Raw genomic sequence first — 17,500 nt, 5'->3', positions numbered from 1 at the left:
AAAGCCAAGAGCTAACTAATGTTTTGAACAAAACAAACAGCTATTTCCACCAGTTTTTTTTAGTTCGTTATGTGAGAGAATAAAATGAAGTGAAATGATTATACTATTGGTACCCATAAAATGAATCTGTTTAGGATCTGTGGCTTTTCAGAATTTAGAAATCCGTCTAGTTACAAGATATAATTTAAGCTTAAGCTTATGCGCACTGAGCCTTGATCGAAAAATAAGATTTCCGTGGAAACCTGCTGTGATGTGCTCCCAGGGATTAACTTTGCCACTGCCTCCCAATTTTTATCTGTTTCCCTGAATTCTCGCGAATTCATCAGAGTTCGTAGCATCAAATCCAAGGCCATATTACGAGACATCGTAGAGCGGTCAGCTGTGATGAAAGTTCTTCCAACAAACAATGTCAAATAAACATTTTTCCTGCACACATTTTTTCCATGACTACACAAGTACTCCTTCACGTCAAGAAAACTTAAAGAAAGCACGGAAACGTATGAAGATTCCGGGTTTATGCGGCACAAACTCTACAAAACGCCATTTCGTCCGCCATCTTGTATCCAAGGACCTTCTGGATTCCAACTCTCTGCGGCCAGAGATAGCAACTGCGTGACCAACGATCTCGTAGAATTTGAGAGAAGCATCGCGTTTGCGTGAAACGGTAAACGGCAGGCTGCCGATTATTAAAAGTGCATGAAAATTCACATATTATAATTTACCTCTGTTTTTAGAAGTTGCTCGATATTTTGCCTGTAGATATAACCAGCCACGAAACGAGCTGAATATCAAACCAGTTGGTTAATTGATATTTGGCAAAACACCAATTTCACCCTGGCGTTTATCGTTTGCTGTAAACGCGACACCAGAGAGCCTGATATCACCTTTACCGTGTACGTGAAGTTTTCTTCTCGTTTTCTTCTACATAAGAAGTTGTTTGCGGGAAAAAAGTACCCCAAAACTATTTTTTGGTATACCAAAGGAGGGTGAGATTACAGCATTTTTCCAGGAACCAGGAAAGCATTCACTCTGGAGGGACAAGTTAACAATTCTTGTAAGAATGGGCACAAGAATGTCGGAATGAATCTTAAGTAAGTAAATGGACCGAATGCATAAATGGCGGCCAAAAAAATATTTTTATGTTTATGTGCTAATTAGCCTCACTAGCCTCGTTTGCATGGACAAAATACACAAGAAAGGTTGCTTGAGAGCGAGGTTAGTGAGTGCCATTAGCACATAAACAAAAGAATACATTTTTGGCCGCCATTTATGCATTCGGTCTATTGGAATAGGGTCTTGATTGCAAGACTTTGAAGGAGCTTCACTTATGAGATCTTTAACTGTCTCAGCATGAATTTCCTCAAAAGAAGAGAATTCACAATCGGTCACTTCGTCAGGCGGAACAGGTTGGTCAACATCAGAAAAACTGTCCAGAGTGGTGTGAATCTTTGCAATCTTAAAGATGAAATAGTTTCCAAAATTATTGGCCAAGACGGTTTCAACAGCCTTGCAGTTGCACGAAACAGTTTCCTCTGATTATCGCTGTTTTCATCAATGAAGGCAGAAAAGAACCGGAAAGTTAATAATTTCCATTACCATATTTGATGGGAATATAGGAATATTCCTGACATTTTTGTGTCTTCCAGTCTCCTTGGGAAATGGAACTCTTACGAAAAAGTTTCTTATGTCTCGGTAAAAAAATGGTCGTTGATTTCCAGCCAGGGATAAAAGAACATAGTGGAAGTTATCAAACAAAGGAAATTATTCGCTTTGAAAGCGATGTTCATTGATATCTAGAGTTTGCCTCTGAAGTTTATTGCTAAGAACGTTTTTGTTATGCTACCAAAAGGAATTGAATTTTAACTGGGAAAATGGAGTTAACTTGGGTTAATAATGGGTAATAAAGCAGACCCATGTTTCTGACTGAACACTGCTTTTCATAAAAAAATGGTTGAAGGTAAAGTCATTGAAGGTGACGCTAGTTGTTCTGTCAGATCAACCATGGCTTTTAACTCACCCCTGCCCCCTTCCCCCGGTATCAGTGTTTCGTTTTACGGACATAACACGAAGCCAGTCGTTGATCGAATCAGTTGGATTAAACGCGCACTAACCAATTAAGATACGCCTTACTTCAGCTGCATGGGAAAGGCTACTTTCAAGGCTACTTTCAATGTCGGTGTAGTTTTTTTACCTGGCAGAACTTTGTTGGCAACTGTTTTCTGATCTATTTTAGCACCTGTAAATGACGAGCTATCTTGATACTTCAAGCAAATTTGGCAAGGATTGTTTGTTTTTTATCTGGTTGAATTAATCTTTTTTTCATCCTAATAATCTTTCACCTTTAGAGGACAGACGGTTCTCTAAGAAAAGCTTTCAAGGTCTATAGTTCTTCAACGCGAAGTTTAGTAAACAGATGAGGGAAATAAGGAGTGGCTTCATGCACTTTACACGGAACCCACTTGAGAAACTACTGTGTACATCTGCTTCATTGCATGCATTGGCGCTACACTAAGACAAAATATATTTACACAGCGAAAAGTTCGAGAACTTGATTTCGCAGCCGTGGAACTTGAGAATCGGCAAAACAGCAAGCAAGTAAAAAGAAAAAGTAGAGTGAAAAAAAGATTCTTTTTGCTGTCGGAAGGAGTGCTTTTCTAAAAACAAGGCACTTTTACGTGCTTACAAATACTCATTAAAACGATATCCTCCGCTCCATTTACCATTTAGAAGGTAAAAGGAAACAGTAATTAACACTTTATAATCCTTTGAAACACAGTCCATCGCATAGTTCGCACCTCTCTATAGAAATCCTATGGATAACTGAGCTCTGTCGACAATAATGAATTACGCAATAGTTGGACGATGTATGAAATTCGCTTTCGAATGAAACGTAAGCACATTTGATTCTTCTCCGAAGTCCTTAAGGCACAGGTGGCAATTTTTCATTGGGCGGAGTTGGGCGAAGGAAATCTTAAAGAGAAGCCTCAAGGATTTGATCGCCAAATTAATGCACAATTGTCTCACAGCCAATGAAATGAATGATTCGCACATTTCATCTGGCCGAAGCAGATGTTATCAAGTCAGCTGACACCGTTCCGAAAAAAGGCTCTCATTAAAAATGAAACGTTTTCATAAAGATGCGATCGAAAAATTGTTTCTGCTCTAGAAGTACGGACCACATGCGTATCAACTACGAGTATACATCAAGAACCGTGAGACATTTGTTGATGTTAAAATGTCTTACTTTGAAATACGGATTTGTCTCGTCTTCACCTACAGTAAATAATAAATGAATGGTTTGGAGTTTGATTCCTGGCCCATTCATTTCCACTGGACACCGAAAGAAAACATCAGTGCTCTCATAAATAGTTCATCCTTTTAATAGGTATAGCTTCTTCGAATTATAGTAAACATTTCCAGGGTGTCTATGACAATACATAATTTTTCCTGGTCGCAAAACGTGTCATATTTTACGTTCTCACCGATCACAATTCATCTCTAGGCCATGGCAGAATATAATATTCGGTCTAATATATTTTTTCGCTCTTTGAGCGGAAAGGTTAATTTAAAGAACAAAGCTCTTCAATAAAAATAAATGGAAAATTGCAGGTGTTTTAGCCCAAAGCTGCGTAGCAGCTTCAGCTAAAATCAATTTTGAATCCGCCCACATAAACATGTCAAAAATAGGACTATAAGAGGAAAGCAAAGAATTTAATCAGTGGACACTCGATCGATTTACCAGCGTAGCAGCTTCAGTATCTCTCGATTAAGGATGAAAGGTAAGGGTTTTATACAGTAAAAGATAAAGAATTAACCTCAAAAATTTTTCCTGCCAAAAAAAATTTAGAACAACCCTAAAGGACAGAATTCCTTTCAAAGGATATTCTCTTTAAATGTTGTTTACCGCGCTGTTAAGACTTGTGTTCTTATACAACTCCTTGGTTTTTCTTCGTGTTCATTTCTTTTTTCTTGTTCAAAATATTAGTTTTGGAATATTTTTAGTTCAACGTTTCACTAAAGAAAACACTCAGTAAAATTATCGAAATTTTTTATATATATTTCAACATATCAACAAAATATTCTGTCTATAATAACGATGTTTAATCCAACTTTTCAGGATAAATAACACTCAGTCTGCAAATAATCGGAAAAAACTTCACGTGTTTCAACATTGAGATCGTTTTGTATATCGCTTGAGTCGCTTGGTAGTTGAAAATAAAATGTAAATAAGATTTTCCTCCAACTAGAAGTTCTTTTAACTCCCGAATTATTTTGCTGAGGCGCGTCATTGACTGGTACAGACATATTCAAACAGTCTCTCTCGGTTCATAAATCGTAAACGTGTACACATAAAAGCGTTTAGCAGAGTTTTGGCTTGCCTACATCCCTGCCATTCAACGGCAAGTTTCGGTTACAAGTGAGCAAAAAACATTATGCGGGGCGAGATTTGAGAATGTATGAGGCAAAATCTGAATATCAATAATTCCCCAGAACACGAAGCTTTTCAGATGACGTGCTAAGAAATGTTAACAGCCACTTAATGAGGATATAACGAGTCCATACTTTCTTTAATGGCATACTCACCGTGGCACAATTTGAGTGAGTCTGAAAAAACAAGAACTATCTATTGTACATAATGTAAAACTGACGTGATTAATTTAAACCATTTACATGACCTCAAACAAGACTGCATGTACACATTCAACCATGAGCACCGCAACTTATTTTTTTGAAGACAAGACTATAGCTACGACACTGTTAAGTGGCTAACTATAGATCTGCTTTACCGAAGACTGAGTGCTACATCGGCATTAATAACATCTCGGTCGCAAAATCTAGCAGCAGAAAACACAAAACTTAACCATCTTACCTCATCAAGACGAAACCTAAATATTAGAAATATTTTGATCGTTTTTTGATCAGTTATCAGATCTCGCCCCTTTAATGTTAAGATACAAGGTTCATACAATTTATCAGTGACTAAAACTTTGTCATACGTTTCTTTTTCTTTCAGGTTCGGGGATCATCCAGGTTGTCGTGCTACTTTTTTCAATATCGATTCTCGCTTCTGCGGCGCCTTTTGCAAATGAGATCCAAGACAGGGAAGAAGAAATCAATTTTGATATGCCTCCGTTCATACCACCAAAAAGAGAAGAGACGGACAGTTATTCCGAGGGGAAAGATAGCGAAGGGATATCGGTACGTGAACTTGCAGAAAATGAGTTTCCTGAACCACTAGAGCGTGAGTTTGGAGACGAGAACGAGGAAGAGTTTTTTAATAGACTTGAGAGGGAACTTGCGCTGGAAACGGCAAAGCGCAAAGAAGAAGGAAGTTACAGAAAAGAGTTACTTAACAGAGAAGTACCAGGAGGATATGATGAAATGCCTGGGGAATATGAAGAAGACGAATGGAGCGAAGATGATGAAAACGAACATGACATATTAAACAGGGAACTTGAAGAAAAACTGGAAGAGAACGCTATGGCTGATGAAAAAACGAAAAGGGAATTCGGCCAGGGAGAGGATTTAGAGCGTTTTAGAAATCCTGAAGAGATTTATTCTAGAGAAATCCCAAAAGAAAACCAGGAGAATTCTAACAGGGAGTTTCGAGGAGAAGCTGTTGAGGAGGGTTTGAGTCACAAAAGAGAGGCGTCCGAAGATGAAAACGAAGAAGAAGAAGAAGAAGAAGAAGAACAAGAAGAAGAACAAGAAGAAGAAAGAAATTATTTGAGAGAATATTTGGCGGAAAATAACGAAAGTCTTAATAGGGAGCTGCAGGATGAAAGAATCAATGAAGAGGACGACGAGAATAGAGAAGACATTATGGAAGACAAAAGACGTTTTATGGACGAACGCATGAGAGATCATGAAGATCGCATGGCGACTCCGAGGGAAATGGAGTTAATGCAGATGTTGAGCTATCCTAACGGGGAATTCCATGAATGGAGTAAAAAGTCGGAAAATGAGAGATTGCGAGAGTTAGTCCCAAAACGCATGCGCGAACGAGAAGCCGAAAGGGAAGGACAGCGCTTGGACGGCTATGGCAACAAGGAACGTGAACGCGAGGAGCTCAGGGAGAGGCAGCGAGAAAGAGCTCTTGGAGAAGGCCGGATAGTTCAAGAGAGAGAAATGGAGGGCCGCAAACAACGTGAAGAGAAAGATCCCCTAGGAATAAGTCGGGAACAACGAGAGAGATTTCGGTTTAGGTCACGCAGCGAGTGACAACATTTTCTTCGTACTAGCTATAAAGATCTACTAGGATAGCTCGTCCTTCTTATCACTGAAGCCCTTATTTTCAATAGTCTTGATGTAATTACATTCACTACTTTGCTGTTTGTGTAAATCATGAATTCATGTCATCTCAAGGAATGACCATAACATGTTTCAAGAGGTATTTTGTCCAGTGTTGTAAGTCGTCTATTTGGCGCCATTAAAGTTGCGATACCAGAGAAGTAGACTCATATGTAGACATGAAGAATAAAACGATGGAAATATATAAAATTCGCTGTTTCAGTGCCGACTTGAAGTGGCTATGTCACATTATTTTAGGGTGTTTAGGGGAAATCCTCAGTTGATCACAAATTTTAATGTGGAATTCATTTACTGATAAAATTATCGTTACAACACAAACAAGCTGACTCTGAGAAAAAACGACCTTTATCCAGGCGATTTGCCATAAACTTGAAAAACGTCGGGCCGCTCGCACTTCAGTTTCAAGGTTACCCAAATGTAATCCGTTTCAATCTTGTCCATTTGAATCCACCTATGCTTCTCTTTCCTTTTTCTGTATTTCCTTTACGTTGTTCAACAGTTTTAAGTGGTTATTGCGATGTTTCGTTATACTTTTTGGGCATCAGTTTTGGTTGTCGTGAAATTACATCATTTTGAGTGACATAGCCTTTTAACACGTATAAATATATGCATAATTTTGTCAGTAGGGGTAAGTATTTTTGGTTGAAGAATGTTCTTGGGGAGTAGGGTTGGGGGAGTGATAAGATCACTCACCTCGATCCCTCCAATGGCGCTCAGGTTCGATTCGCAGACATGGCGTAGCATGTAGGTTAAGTTTGTTGCTTCGCTATAGTGCTGCGAGAAGTTTTTCTCCGGGTAGCCCGGTTTTCCCTTCTCCTCAAATATCCACTTATAATTCAATATGAGTTAACTTACCCTGCAAGCAGTCTCCTTCACTTCCATCTTCTTTGATAAGTCAGGAAGAGGAAGGAAGACTCTACCAGCCGCCTCGACATTTTTGGATTTTGCCGCTCATCCAAAGAAATGGATGAGTCAGTCCAGTTTCGACTTGTCAAACCTGTTTTTATTATATTTTTGCGCATGATCAATCGCCACACGTCGTCAAGATTTTGCAAATTACAACGGCGTGGCAATTTTTTAACTGTCCAAATACCCGTGAGTATTTCCTCCATGTGTCGGTTACAGAAACTAGTCTGCCAGAAACATAAATTTTTCAGTAAAAAATGAAATGCTTATTTACAGTAAGGACGCTTGAACCATGAACACTTGACATTTTTGTGTACATTTTTTTTCCGACGACTAAGAAATAAAGGCTCTTCTTATGATGTATAGTGTTACATGTATAGCATTTTGTAAGTGTAAAAACATTAAATACTCTTGTCAAAAGGACCAGCCCACATTATATAGTCACTAAAAAAATGTGCAAACAAATATCAAGTGTTCATCGTTCGAGTGTCCTCACTGTAAAAGTATGAGCTATCTTGAGTTTCCAAGGAAATGATTCCTTGGATGTCGTGTGTTTGCCAGAGATGTCCGATAATATCCCGACCGTTTGTTTTCTGGTTCTGGTCACGCGTGACTGACACGGGTTCCATTTGAAGTTTTAACGCATGCTCAATACGAAATGTCGAGGCAGCAGGCAGAATCCTCCTTCCTCTTCCCGACTTATCTAGCAAGATCGAAGGAGACTCTACTCGCAGGGTAGAGTTAGCTTGAACCAAACTGACAAACTGAGCTCATTGCCAATTAAGTAGAAGTGACAAAGGATATACTGAGGGATGCGTAAGAAAGGAATCCGTCGCATATAGTCAAAGCGGACGAGATTTCTCTTGCTCAATTTTTGTCGGAGACAGCTATGTGCCAGCAGTTTGGGACTAAAGGTAGCTGCCGGCCGAAATTTAAGGGTTGGATCGTGATGGTTCGACGTTAAGGCCCAGTATCCGTCTCAGTCCCAGCTACTTATTCCCTTTTACGTTCTTTCTGCCTTAAGACTGTGTATGTTCGAATACCTAGTACTTAAATATGGAAGACAGACTTAACGTTTAGAAAAGAACATTCATTTTTGCATCTCCTACTCTCCACTGGCTGCACACTCAGAGACGCAGTTAGGCTCAACAATCGCAGATCTTGATCCTGGGTGAGAGCCCAAAACATGGAAGCTTCCATGCTTTGTTCACTGAGAGTGTTATGTTTTCACTCGCAAAGGTTTCGATCTACCCTCAAGCCAAAATTGTTTCTACGAGTCTTCTTAGTATATTTAATAACTAATCACCGAAGTGGAGGTAAATAATGGTGTGGTGGATATTTACCGAGCCGCGAAGCACAGTTTATCCCATAGCATCTCTGTCGCCAACGAGGGCCTTAGAGTTATAACATTGCTCACGTTTAGGTAAAAGCAAATACGAAATAAAGAAAGCAAGAAATGCTAATTTCATTTCAATCATTTTATTTTTTTCCTTTCTCTCAAGTTAGTGTAGTTTATCCGGGACGTTGGCCGTGTATTACAGACAAAAGAAACAGGTGTGGTCTTGGTAAGTTTCATTTCGCCGGAGATTACTCAGGCACTGCAAAGTGACAAAAAAAGGAAACATACAATTGGTGAGAACAAATTAAATTTCCAGCAAGTCATATTTACGTCATAAAAGTTGAACAATCAGACAAAATATTTTCATGTCCAAAGGTGACAACTTAGCTCGATTGCTAGGGCTCTGGGCACCAGGTTAAAGAACATAGTCGACCATATATGAATATTGCGTTGCTTCTGAGGTCATTTCACCACTACTGACAATGTAAAGATCATACTGGCGGAGGACAAATTAATCAAAAGAAAGCTCAGGGAGCCTATAAAGATCAAGATTAGGCTCCTTTCGCTGAACAGGGGCTTCCAAAGTAACCACTTCCATTTAAACAGACCGCGATGAAGGATGAGTTATTCAGCTGAAATATTTAGAGTTTTGTTATGTTTTTTGGTACATGATAGAATGAAGATGTTTGTTTCAAAAGATTATCAGCTCTTACAGACAAAACCCTTTCGTTTGACCCGTTTGTTCTTCAATCTTCGCAAGATTTAATTTATTTACAACAGAATGGCGTGATGTTTAGCTAGCTCCGGACCCGTAGACAGACGCACTCTTTCCCTCCCTCCCTTGTGCTTCGTTTGTGATCCACGATTTTTCCTTTTGAATAACAAATGGCGTAAGTTGCGAAAACATGGATTGCAATATGAATATCTTTTCCGGATAGAACTAAAATTTGCAATTGACCCGCGAGCTCCAGGCTGCTTTGTTAACTTAGTTAGTAGAGCAGAGCTGAGAGCTGTGAAGTGAAGTGAAGTGAGGCTATTAGTCTCTCCCCACGGGGCTTTTCAGGACTAATTTAATACTTTGTGGGGGACTTTAACCAGACAGCTTGTTACGCAGTTTACAATTAATTTTAAGGAAGTGAAAGATGTCCCCGTCCAGATAAGGTCAGACCACAACACCGGGGACTACGTCCCCTACTCTTATCGAATGGTGAGTGGGTTCTTTAACGTCCCATACTATTTAATTTCCAACAAGGGCTATGAGACGAGACCTCCGGTTTACAGTCCTTATCCGAGAAGACTTGAAACCCTAACCATTTGCAGATGTAATTACAAAGGCAGCACTTTCTCCTCAGTTATTTTAAGACCCTGAGTGTTGGTCCGGCCGGAGACGAACTCACGACCTCCCGCATGACATCCCGATGCTCAGCCAACTGAGCCACCGACTGTGCCGTCATGGGTTCAAATCCTGTTCAGTCTGGATATTTTCAAGCTTGCTTGCACCTGCTTACGTTGTTTATCTAACGGCAATAATCTTTGTAACTTTCATTCTATGTCCATTCCGCTGTTCAAGTATACGAAATGCATGTTATTTGCCGGCTGGGAGGTCCTAACAGTGACCGAGGTCTTCAAGACCGAGGTCACAGTTTTCGCTATACGGACCGAACCTTAGCTGGTAAATAATTTAATTACTTATTTCCTCTCCCTCGCTCTCGTTTCCCCTCTGAAATCACTTTTGTAATTGTTGACTCACATCGCGCTTGGTATTCGCATCGAATGCAGTAAGCGACTTACAAACTGAACATTTCAATTCTGTTTCAAATAAAGATCCGTTTTGAAACTAACTCTTGTATGTTAACGGATTCGGTGTCAATGTCGAGAAATTTAAAGTCAAGGACAAAAGCTCTCAGAGTGTTCCCGTTCCCGTGGGCAGGGATAGAAAAATCTGGACCGCGCGAAGAACCAATCAGATTGCAGGACCCAGAGCATTACCGTTCCCGTGGGCAGAGATAGGACCAAACCAGATTGCAGGACCCCTTGGAAAAAATAAATGTCACATATTTTAAAATCATTGCAACATCCATACTTACAATCAAACTTGTAGACCATGTTGTGCATTGCCATTCCGACCAAATTCTCATAGCAGCCAGAAGGATCCTCCCCATATTGATCATAAGTGAGATCGGAGTCTTCGCCAGCCCAACATTCTCCCCAAAATTGGATACCAAAGTACTCTTGCCCTGGAAATGATGACCTTATTCTCAGCTCTCATACTAAGTAACACACCTATCGTAGCTGAGTCAAATGCACAAGCAAGTTCATACGATTTTTTATTTATTATATACTCAACAAAATCAGTCCATCGCTTTGTTTCCATAGCAACCTCCGTATTGTACTCTATTCTATAACCTATTCATACATTCGTCAGTGAGCAATCAGAAACAAGACATTTTGTTGAGTGTTGGTAGTTTTCACTGTACGTAACGTCGCCATGTTGGTGGACGAAAGCAAAAGATCTCTCATTAGCTTCCTTTGTTCATCCACCAGCAATTGTACATTGCAACATTGTTATTTGTATCTCTAGAGGTTGGTTGAAAATTACCCATATAATAACCTATACATATTGGTCGAGACGAATTGATAAAATCGTAAAGAAGATTTTGAGCGGACACTTCGAGCGTTAGCCCTTCGCTATTTGCTCTGAAGATGGGCAAACACTCGAAATGCTAGCTCGCAAATCTTGCAGTGGCTTCTGCTCTTTCTAAAAACTGTGTATCAATAGTTATTTGCTTTTGCATCAATATTTGTTTTGCATAAAGCAAGCTAACAAAATCTGTACTTTGAAAAATTTCGTGTTTCACTCCCAACCGAAACTAACACCTTCATGGGTCACTTTGCTGAATACTTCATATATTGAGGAACAAAACGTCGGAATTTTATTGATACGATCATAGCTCGCCCTATGTAAAGAGATCCCAGCACATTGATTCCGGATCCCGAATAGTGAATCCCGGATCCCGAGTGGTGGATTCCGTATTCCATACTCACGGGTTCCCGTCATTACCGTGATGAATGCTGGATGCCATCGAAATGTAGGGATTCTGGATTCCATACAATGGATGCCGGATTCCTTCAAATAGGGCGAGATAGCGTTTCGCAACGTGTGGAATCTGATATTTAAATGCAATTCAATGGTTTTGTTTTTCAATTTGCCGCGACAGTTAACGGCCGATAGGAAAAAAAGAGTGAATCGCAATTCACCGATGACAACGATGAATGAGACGCAATAACTCGCCCGGTAACCCGTTCTGCTACAAAGATTGACAGCAATTAAAAACGAAACCTCCGACTGGAATTTAAACTTCAAAGTCCTCACTTTTATGGAAGGCGCAGTAGAACACCTCTACTTTACCACAACCAACTCGTCCTGACCTGCAGACCCTAGTTGTTCGAAGGGTGAATAGCGCTATGCACTGGATAAACCACTGTCCACCGGATAACTCAATTGGTTTCGCTAATGCTTATCCGCTGGATTTGCAAAGTACCGCAAAAAATGTGAGCTAAAATGCGAGCTGCACGTGCCACACGATAAAATATGATATCGTTGTTTTCAGGTGTTGTCGTTGCCGCGAAGAGTCGTTATCACCACTCTCTGTACTCACGTTTATTCATGGCTTCCTCCGCACACCTCTCTACGATCTTGTCCAAATGGTTCCAGTCAATGGTACCTCGGAAGTTCTTCAAAAGCTCCGGCATGGCTCGAGGGCTAAAGCGATCTCTAAAGCATCCAACAGGCTTGTAAGTGATTCCTAGAGCCAAGAGTTACTCAAGTTATCTGTCTTATCATAGTTAATAGAGGGGAATGGTTATGAAACCTGCCAAATTTCTTTGTTGTAGGTTTGTGTTCTCTTTTTTGGCCTTGACCGTACACAAAACACAAGAGTTGTTTTCTCCGCACTGAGGAACTAACCAATAGAAACGTATTGGTTATGTAATTCATGCATAGTGTATGCGGAGCGCAAAACAAAAGATTGTGCACGGTCGTGGACTTTCCAACCTAAATCTTGGCATCTTTGTTTGCTCCTTTGATGTTTGCCGAGCTTTCAAACCATTCCCCTCTATTAACTATGGTCTTAGTCGGTAATTAAAAGCAGTCCCTCTGCTGCTCAATATGTTTAAGTTACTGTCGCAAAACACCTTCCCCCTTCATCACACCAGGAACGATAGAATTACCCGCGTGAAGAGTGGGAAGGAAAACTGCGCGAGTCTGAGTTCGAGTCTAACCGAGTGAAACTGGGTTCCTCCTACTCGTAGCCCACTTGACGTTTTCCTGTAGACCATCAATAGCTCTCCTCAGGGGAAAAAAAGGGTGTGCTCTGGTTTACATCATATGAATGATTTTTAGCTAGGGAGAGTTGATCGTAAAATTCTACTTTTAAAATTTACTGTAGGTATTCATGGAGGTAAAGGCTAGTTTTTTCACAACAACAAAGTAATACACGTATCGCCATGCGCTGCCACAGTTAAATCGCAGATCTCTTGGTTGAAATATGGTTTAGACGACGGGACAGCGTATAGAAAGTCAAGAAACGGATATTTTTAAGAGCCATTGGGTTCAAGAGTGGGTCTATTTCGGGATACTTGTTCCGAACGAAGTACCACTCGATCGCAGCTTACCCTCTGGTACTGGTTCCTCTGAAGGTTCTTCTGTTGATCCAACTGACACAATTGGTTTTGAGACGATGAAGTACATGGGATAAAGAAAAGGAAGAAATTAATGTTTTCAGTTAATAGCAATGAATTGTACCTCAAAAAACGTTTGTACAAGAGAAGCGCAATTGTTCAAGGAAGGATGTCTTCTTTTCAATCTAATAATATATTCTAGAAAAAGCCACGTATAAAAACGTTTTCATAGCAGAGACAAGGGAAAACTAGTTTGGTCAAAGCCGATGAAATAGAAGCAAGCAAAGGAATAGCAAAATGAAATGTCGAAGGCCATCGAATACCGACTGGTTGGCTCATTTGGTTCCGGGGTATCGGACAACTGTGCGGAAGATCGTTGGATCAAAACTCCGCCCGGACCAAAACTGAAGGTCTTTAAGTGCTGCCTTTGTAATTATATCTGTAAATGGTTTTACTCTTTAGTCTTCTCGGATAAGGACGATAAACCGTACGTCCCGTATCACAACTCTCTGTAGGATAGAAAGAACACTATTCGCAATATAGGGCATTGATTTCCTGTGGTCTTTCCTCTGTGGTATATCTAGACTGGGGCCGTATACTTAGAATACTGCAAAAGGCTAATTGCGTCTCCCTCTCTAAAATAACGTAATCGTATAGTAAGGCATTTACCTTTTTTTCTTGCAATGATATAATTCCTAATTCCTTAAAGGTTTAAAAAAAGATACACTTACCATCGGCTTGACTTCGACACGACACAAATGGCAACAAAAAGAACAAGATAAAAAGCTTCATGGTCTCGATGAACGCGCTTCTGTCCTCTTAAACAGCCTGGCAACGATAAGCTAGGGACATTAAAGGACCAATTTAAGTGCGAAGAAAAAAAGAAACCTTATACCGTTAATTAATAGGTGTAATTGATGCTTCCGCAAACTCTGTTGGTTGAAATAATTGAAGTTTTACAAAAAAATTCTAAATGAAATCTGAGGCCTGTACATCTGATGTATGCTGTTTTACGTTATGTTCGACTCCTTTTTTCCTCTTCATCTATCGCTGATATTCCTGGTTTAAATTTTAAATACAAAGTTGTTGTCTTGCAATCGAACTGAAACGAAAAATTTCTTTAAAATTTCGGTGACAGGAAACGTTTATGAGTAAACAGAAAAAAAACTGACCAGAACAGATGGCACATTTTTATTCAAATAAAGGAACCATGTAAGTTATTTTCGCTGTAATGTACTATTTCTAATATTCAACACCCTGAGTCCCCGTACGATAACAATCTCCTGAAGACACAAACTGCGATGGCCCGCTCTCAAGTCAAGATTTCGGGTTACGCGCAGAGCGATGGTGAAAAAGAATGCCCAAAGCCTTTCCCGTCCGTCCACTTTTGCGTTGCGCTCATCTTACAAAAGCAGGTCTGATTCAGGCAGATTCCTAAAGGCGAAAACTGTAGACTAAAGTTTTAGAGATAGAAGTGCCACAATTGCGGAAGTAATAAAGAAGTTAACTACCACTACTATGTCAATAAGTGAACAAAATGTCCAAATAAACCTTGCTGATGTTAATTACCGGAAGCTTAAGAAAATTACTTGATTGAGATGTTAGTGTCTTCAGTCGGGGTAGGACTCACAATCCATAAGAAAAGAAACATTACAATCAATTTGAATCGAAAGTAAGGCTAAAAGGGGAGAGACATCGCCGTTGCGACGTTTTCCACAGAACGACGTAGGGGTGGGGGGAGGTGGAAGGGACTGTCATCGTGGAAATACAGTGCAAAATTGATGGGGTCGAGAATTCTCGATCTTGTCCTATTCTACGATACAATGAAAATACAAAGGACACTTCACCGCAGCCACAAGATAATGGTCAAAAATTTACGACACTAATGGAATATTGGGAGACTTATGACCCTTTGAATTGAGGTAGGCAAATGACAAGATGGACACGCACGCTTTACAACACTAAACTAGAAATAGCTGCCGCTAAAGTGCCAACGAGTAAAAACTGTCACAGTTGCGTGGCGAATGAAAATTAAGAAGCAACCAGACTACAAAACATTTTTAAACTGAATCATTGTTTAACAAAGCATTGCAAAAGTCACATGCTATTGCTTGTTGTTTAGAATGGCTATAAGAACTCAACTTGTGAGGTAGATTAGAGGTGAAATATGTGTGACCCTTGCATTACGTGAGAAACTAGACCCTCCGTGAGGGTACACTGGGTTGCCTGTGGTACGTGCAGCGTTCCACGCAATTTTTTTCAAGTTGGAGTGGGGGGTGACCCAGAAGTCGTACCAGAAGTCATACCAGAAGTCATACCAGCAGAGGCCCTTTGGCTCACAGGTCTTCACACGTTCGTACGACGAAACAGATCCTTTTGTGAGGTTAAAAACCTGGCGACCGGCCTATTAATTAATCATTTGTCAGAAAGAAGAAATTCCTGTCCTCTTTAAAAAAAATTGACACGCATTGCTTACGTGTGTAACACAGCGATTTATTCCATAATGTCAACTGAACTGTGTGTTGTCTTCCAGGAGCTTCAAGTTGTCCTTGCGTAATATGTAGCTCTAACAGTGCACGATATTGTTTTGGTATTGTGTATCATTGTAGTGAAATGGTAGAAGTCTTGGGTAAATAGCCTGAGAAGACATGTGGTTACTAGCAAAGTACTGAGCCCAGAAAGATTGAAGAAAATAAATGGGAAGTGAAAAACATTGTCTTCTGGGATGACATGTTGACCGTTGTCTTTGCGTAATATGTAGGTCTAACAGTACACGATATTGTTTTGGTATTGTCTATCATTGTAGCGCCATGGTATAAGTCTTAGATAAATAGCCCCTTGAGAAGACATGTGGTTACTAGCAAAGTACTGAACCCAGAGAGACTGAAGAAAATAAAAGGGAATCGAGAAACATTGGCTTCTGGGCTGACATGTTGATCATGCAACTTCTTTCCACCACAAGTGTAAGCGTGCACTGACAGCATCTGACAGCATCTGAAAGCTTTGTAAACAACAGTTGAAAGCTGAAGTTATTCCTATTCGGCGGGGTTAGTATCTGGATGGGCGACCTAAGAAATATACCACTCAGTAACAGAAGCATAGGACCGAAAATTCTATTTTAATGCTATCAAATGCGAACCAAGCAAGATACAGATTTTGTTAGCTTGCTTTATCCAAAACAAATATTGATGTAAAAGTAAATAAATATGGATACACAGTTTTTAAGAAGAGCAGAAGGAAGTTTCAGGACGGTCGATCGAGCATAAAATATTTTGCCATCGGTAATAAAATCTACGACATGAAAACAACATTTATTTTGAACCACGAATATAAAAAGTTACCATCAGCGAAAAACAGTTTGGGAGATTTTAGTTGTTTTGTTGTAATTGTACAAGTTTGGCTGCACCGAGTAAATCGCACATCGAATTCAGCGAGCGCAGTGATCAAGTTACCGCGTTATTTTACCGCGGCATGTTTACTCGCGAAACAGTGAAGCATCTGTGTCAAATGATGCCAAGCTACCGGGTTTTTGTTTTTGTTAGTTTTCTTTTTATTTCGATTGTTATAAATTTTGACAAGAAATGTGCGAATTCAACACAAAGATCACAATCGCGCAACTCTCAGAGGTTGACCATTGTTTCTGGAAAATCAAAAATTTACTCTCCAAGACAAGGTTATTTATCACCAGGTAATTCCATCGTTTTGGTAATAGCAGCTACTTTATTATTCATCAGCGTCACAATCTTTTGCCGATTTTGGGGGTCATTTTGTTGAAACTCAAGCACGCTTCCAACAGACCTGTTTATTTTCGTGACTAATGCGTTACCACAAAAATTCTCCCCGTATCACATTTCAACACATGTATGCAAATTTGCTAAGCTCGAAAATTACACAACATGATAAATTTACAAAAGCTAGAAATTTCACAGAAATATTTTCCAGCGAAACATTTATTGAAACAAGCAACATATTTGCTATAAGAGGCAAGAAACCCTTCCTATTTCAGTTGCGTGCGTGCAAGCGAAACAAACAATCACAAAGCATATGCAATTAAATAAATTTCTGACAGTTCACATTCAACCCTTTTCGAAAGAACCTTGACCGTAAATAATAAAGCACAAAAGAGACAACAAGCTTTCATTCAAGTAATTTTTCACTGTCACATTTCCAAATATTTTACACCTTTGCTGAGTTGAGTACAAAATACCGGTAAATGTAAATTGTCAGACAACTAAGATGCGACTTGAGTAAACACTGTGATGC

General features: G+C 39.8%; 3 protein-coding genes across 5 annotated transcripts in view; 1 reads left to right on the top strand and 2 right to left on the bottom strand.

The window, feature by feature from the left end:
• LOC137976166 (SANT and BTB domain regulator of class switch recombination-like) overlaps positions 1–574 on the bottom strand; it is a 28,552-nt gene extending 27,978 nt beyond the window's left edge. For both annotated transcript variants that reach the window (XM_068823459.1, XM_068823458.1), the window contains exon 1: positions 243–574. In XM_068823459.1, the coding sequence (XP_068679560.1) occupies positions 243–365 (123 nt within the window). In that variant the 5' untranslated portion in view covers positions 366–574. The remainder of the gene's footprint in view (positions 1–242) is intronic.
• A 3,066-nt stretch (positions 575–3,640) lies between these two features.
• On the top strand, positions 3,641–6,489 carry LOC137975217 (cilia- and flagella-associated protein 251-like). Its single transcript, XM_068822305.1, has 2 exons — positions 3,641–3,779; positions 5,015–6,489. The coding sequence occupies exons 1-2, from the start codon at positions 3,773–3,775 to the stop codon at positions 6,220–6,222; spliced, it is 1,215 nt and encodes a 404-aa protein (XP_068678406.1). The 5' UTR covers positions 3,641–3,772; the 3' UTR covers positions 6,223–6,489.
• A 2,192-nt stretch (positions 6,490–8,681) lies between these two features.
• The window catches only part of LOC137976292 (uncharacterized), a 10,608-nt gene continuing 1,789 nt past the window's right edge, over positions 8,682–17,500 (bottom strand). The window contains exons 2-6 of one of the 2 annotated variants that reach the window (XM_068823593.1): positions 13,969–14,079; positions 13,232–13,273; positions 12,217–12,363; positions 10,645–10,794; positions 8,682–8,816 (exon numbers count right to left, since the gene is read on the bottom strand). In XM_068823593.1, coding sequence (XP_068679694.1) covers positions 8,806–8,816; positions 10,645–10,794; positions 12,217–12,363; positions 13,232–13,273; positions 13,969–14,029 — 411 coding nt within the window. In that variant the 5' untranslated portion in view covers positions 14,030–14,079 and the 3' untranslated portion in view covers positions 8,682–8,805. The remainder of the gene's footprint in view (positions 8,817–10,644; positions 10,795–12,216; positions 12,364–13,231; positions 13,274–13,968; positions 14,080–17,500) is intronic. The other variant, XM_068823594.1, reaches the window with a different exon arrangement.

This window comes from Montipora foliosa, chromosome 11 (assembly GCF_036669935.1).
Source record: "Montipora foliosa isolate CH-2021 chromosome 11, ASM3666993v2, whole genome shotgun sequence".
NCBI lineage: Eukaryota > Metazoa > Cnidaria > Anthozoa > Scleractinia > Acroporidae > Montipora > Montipora foliosa.
This window is presented reverse-complemented; position numbering and strand designations above follow the sequence as displayed.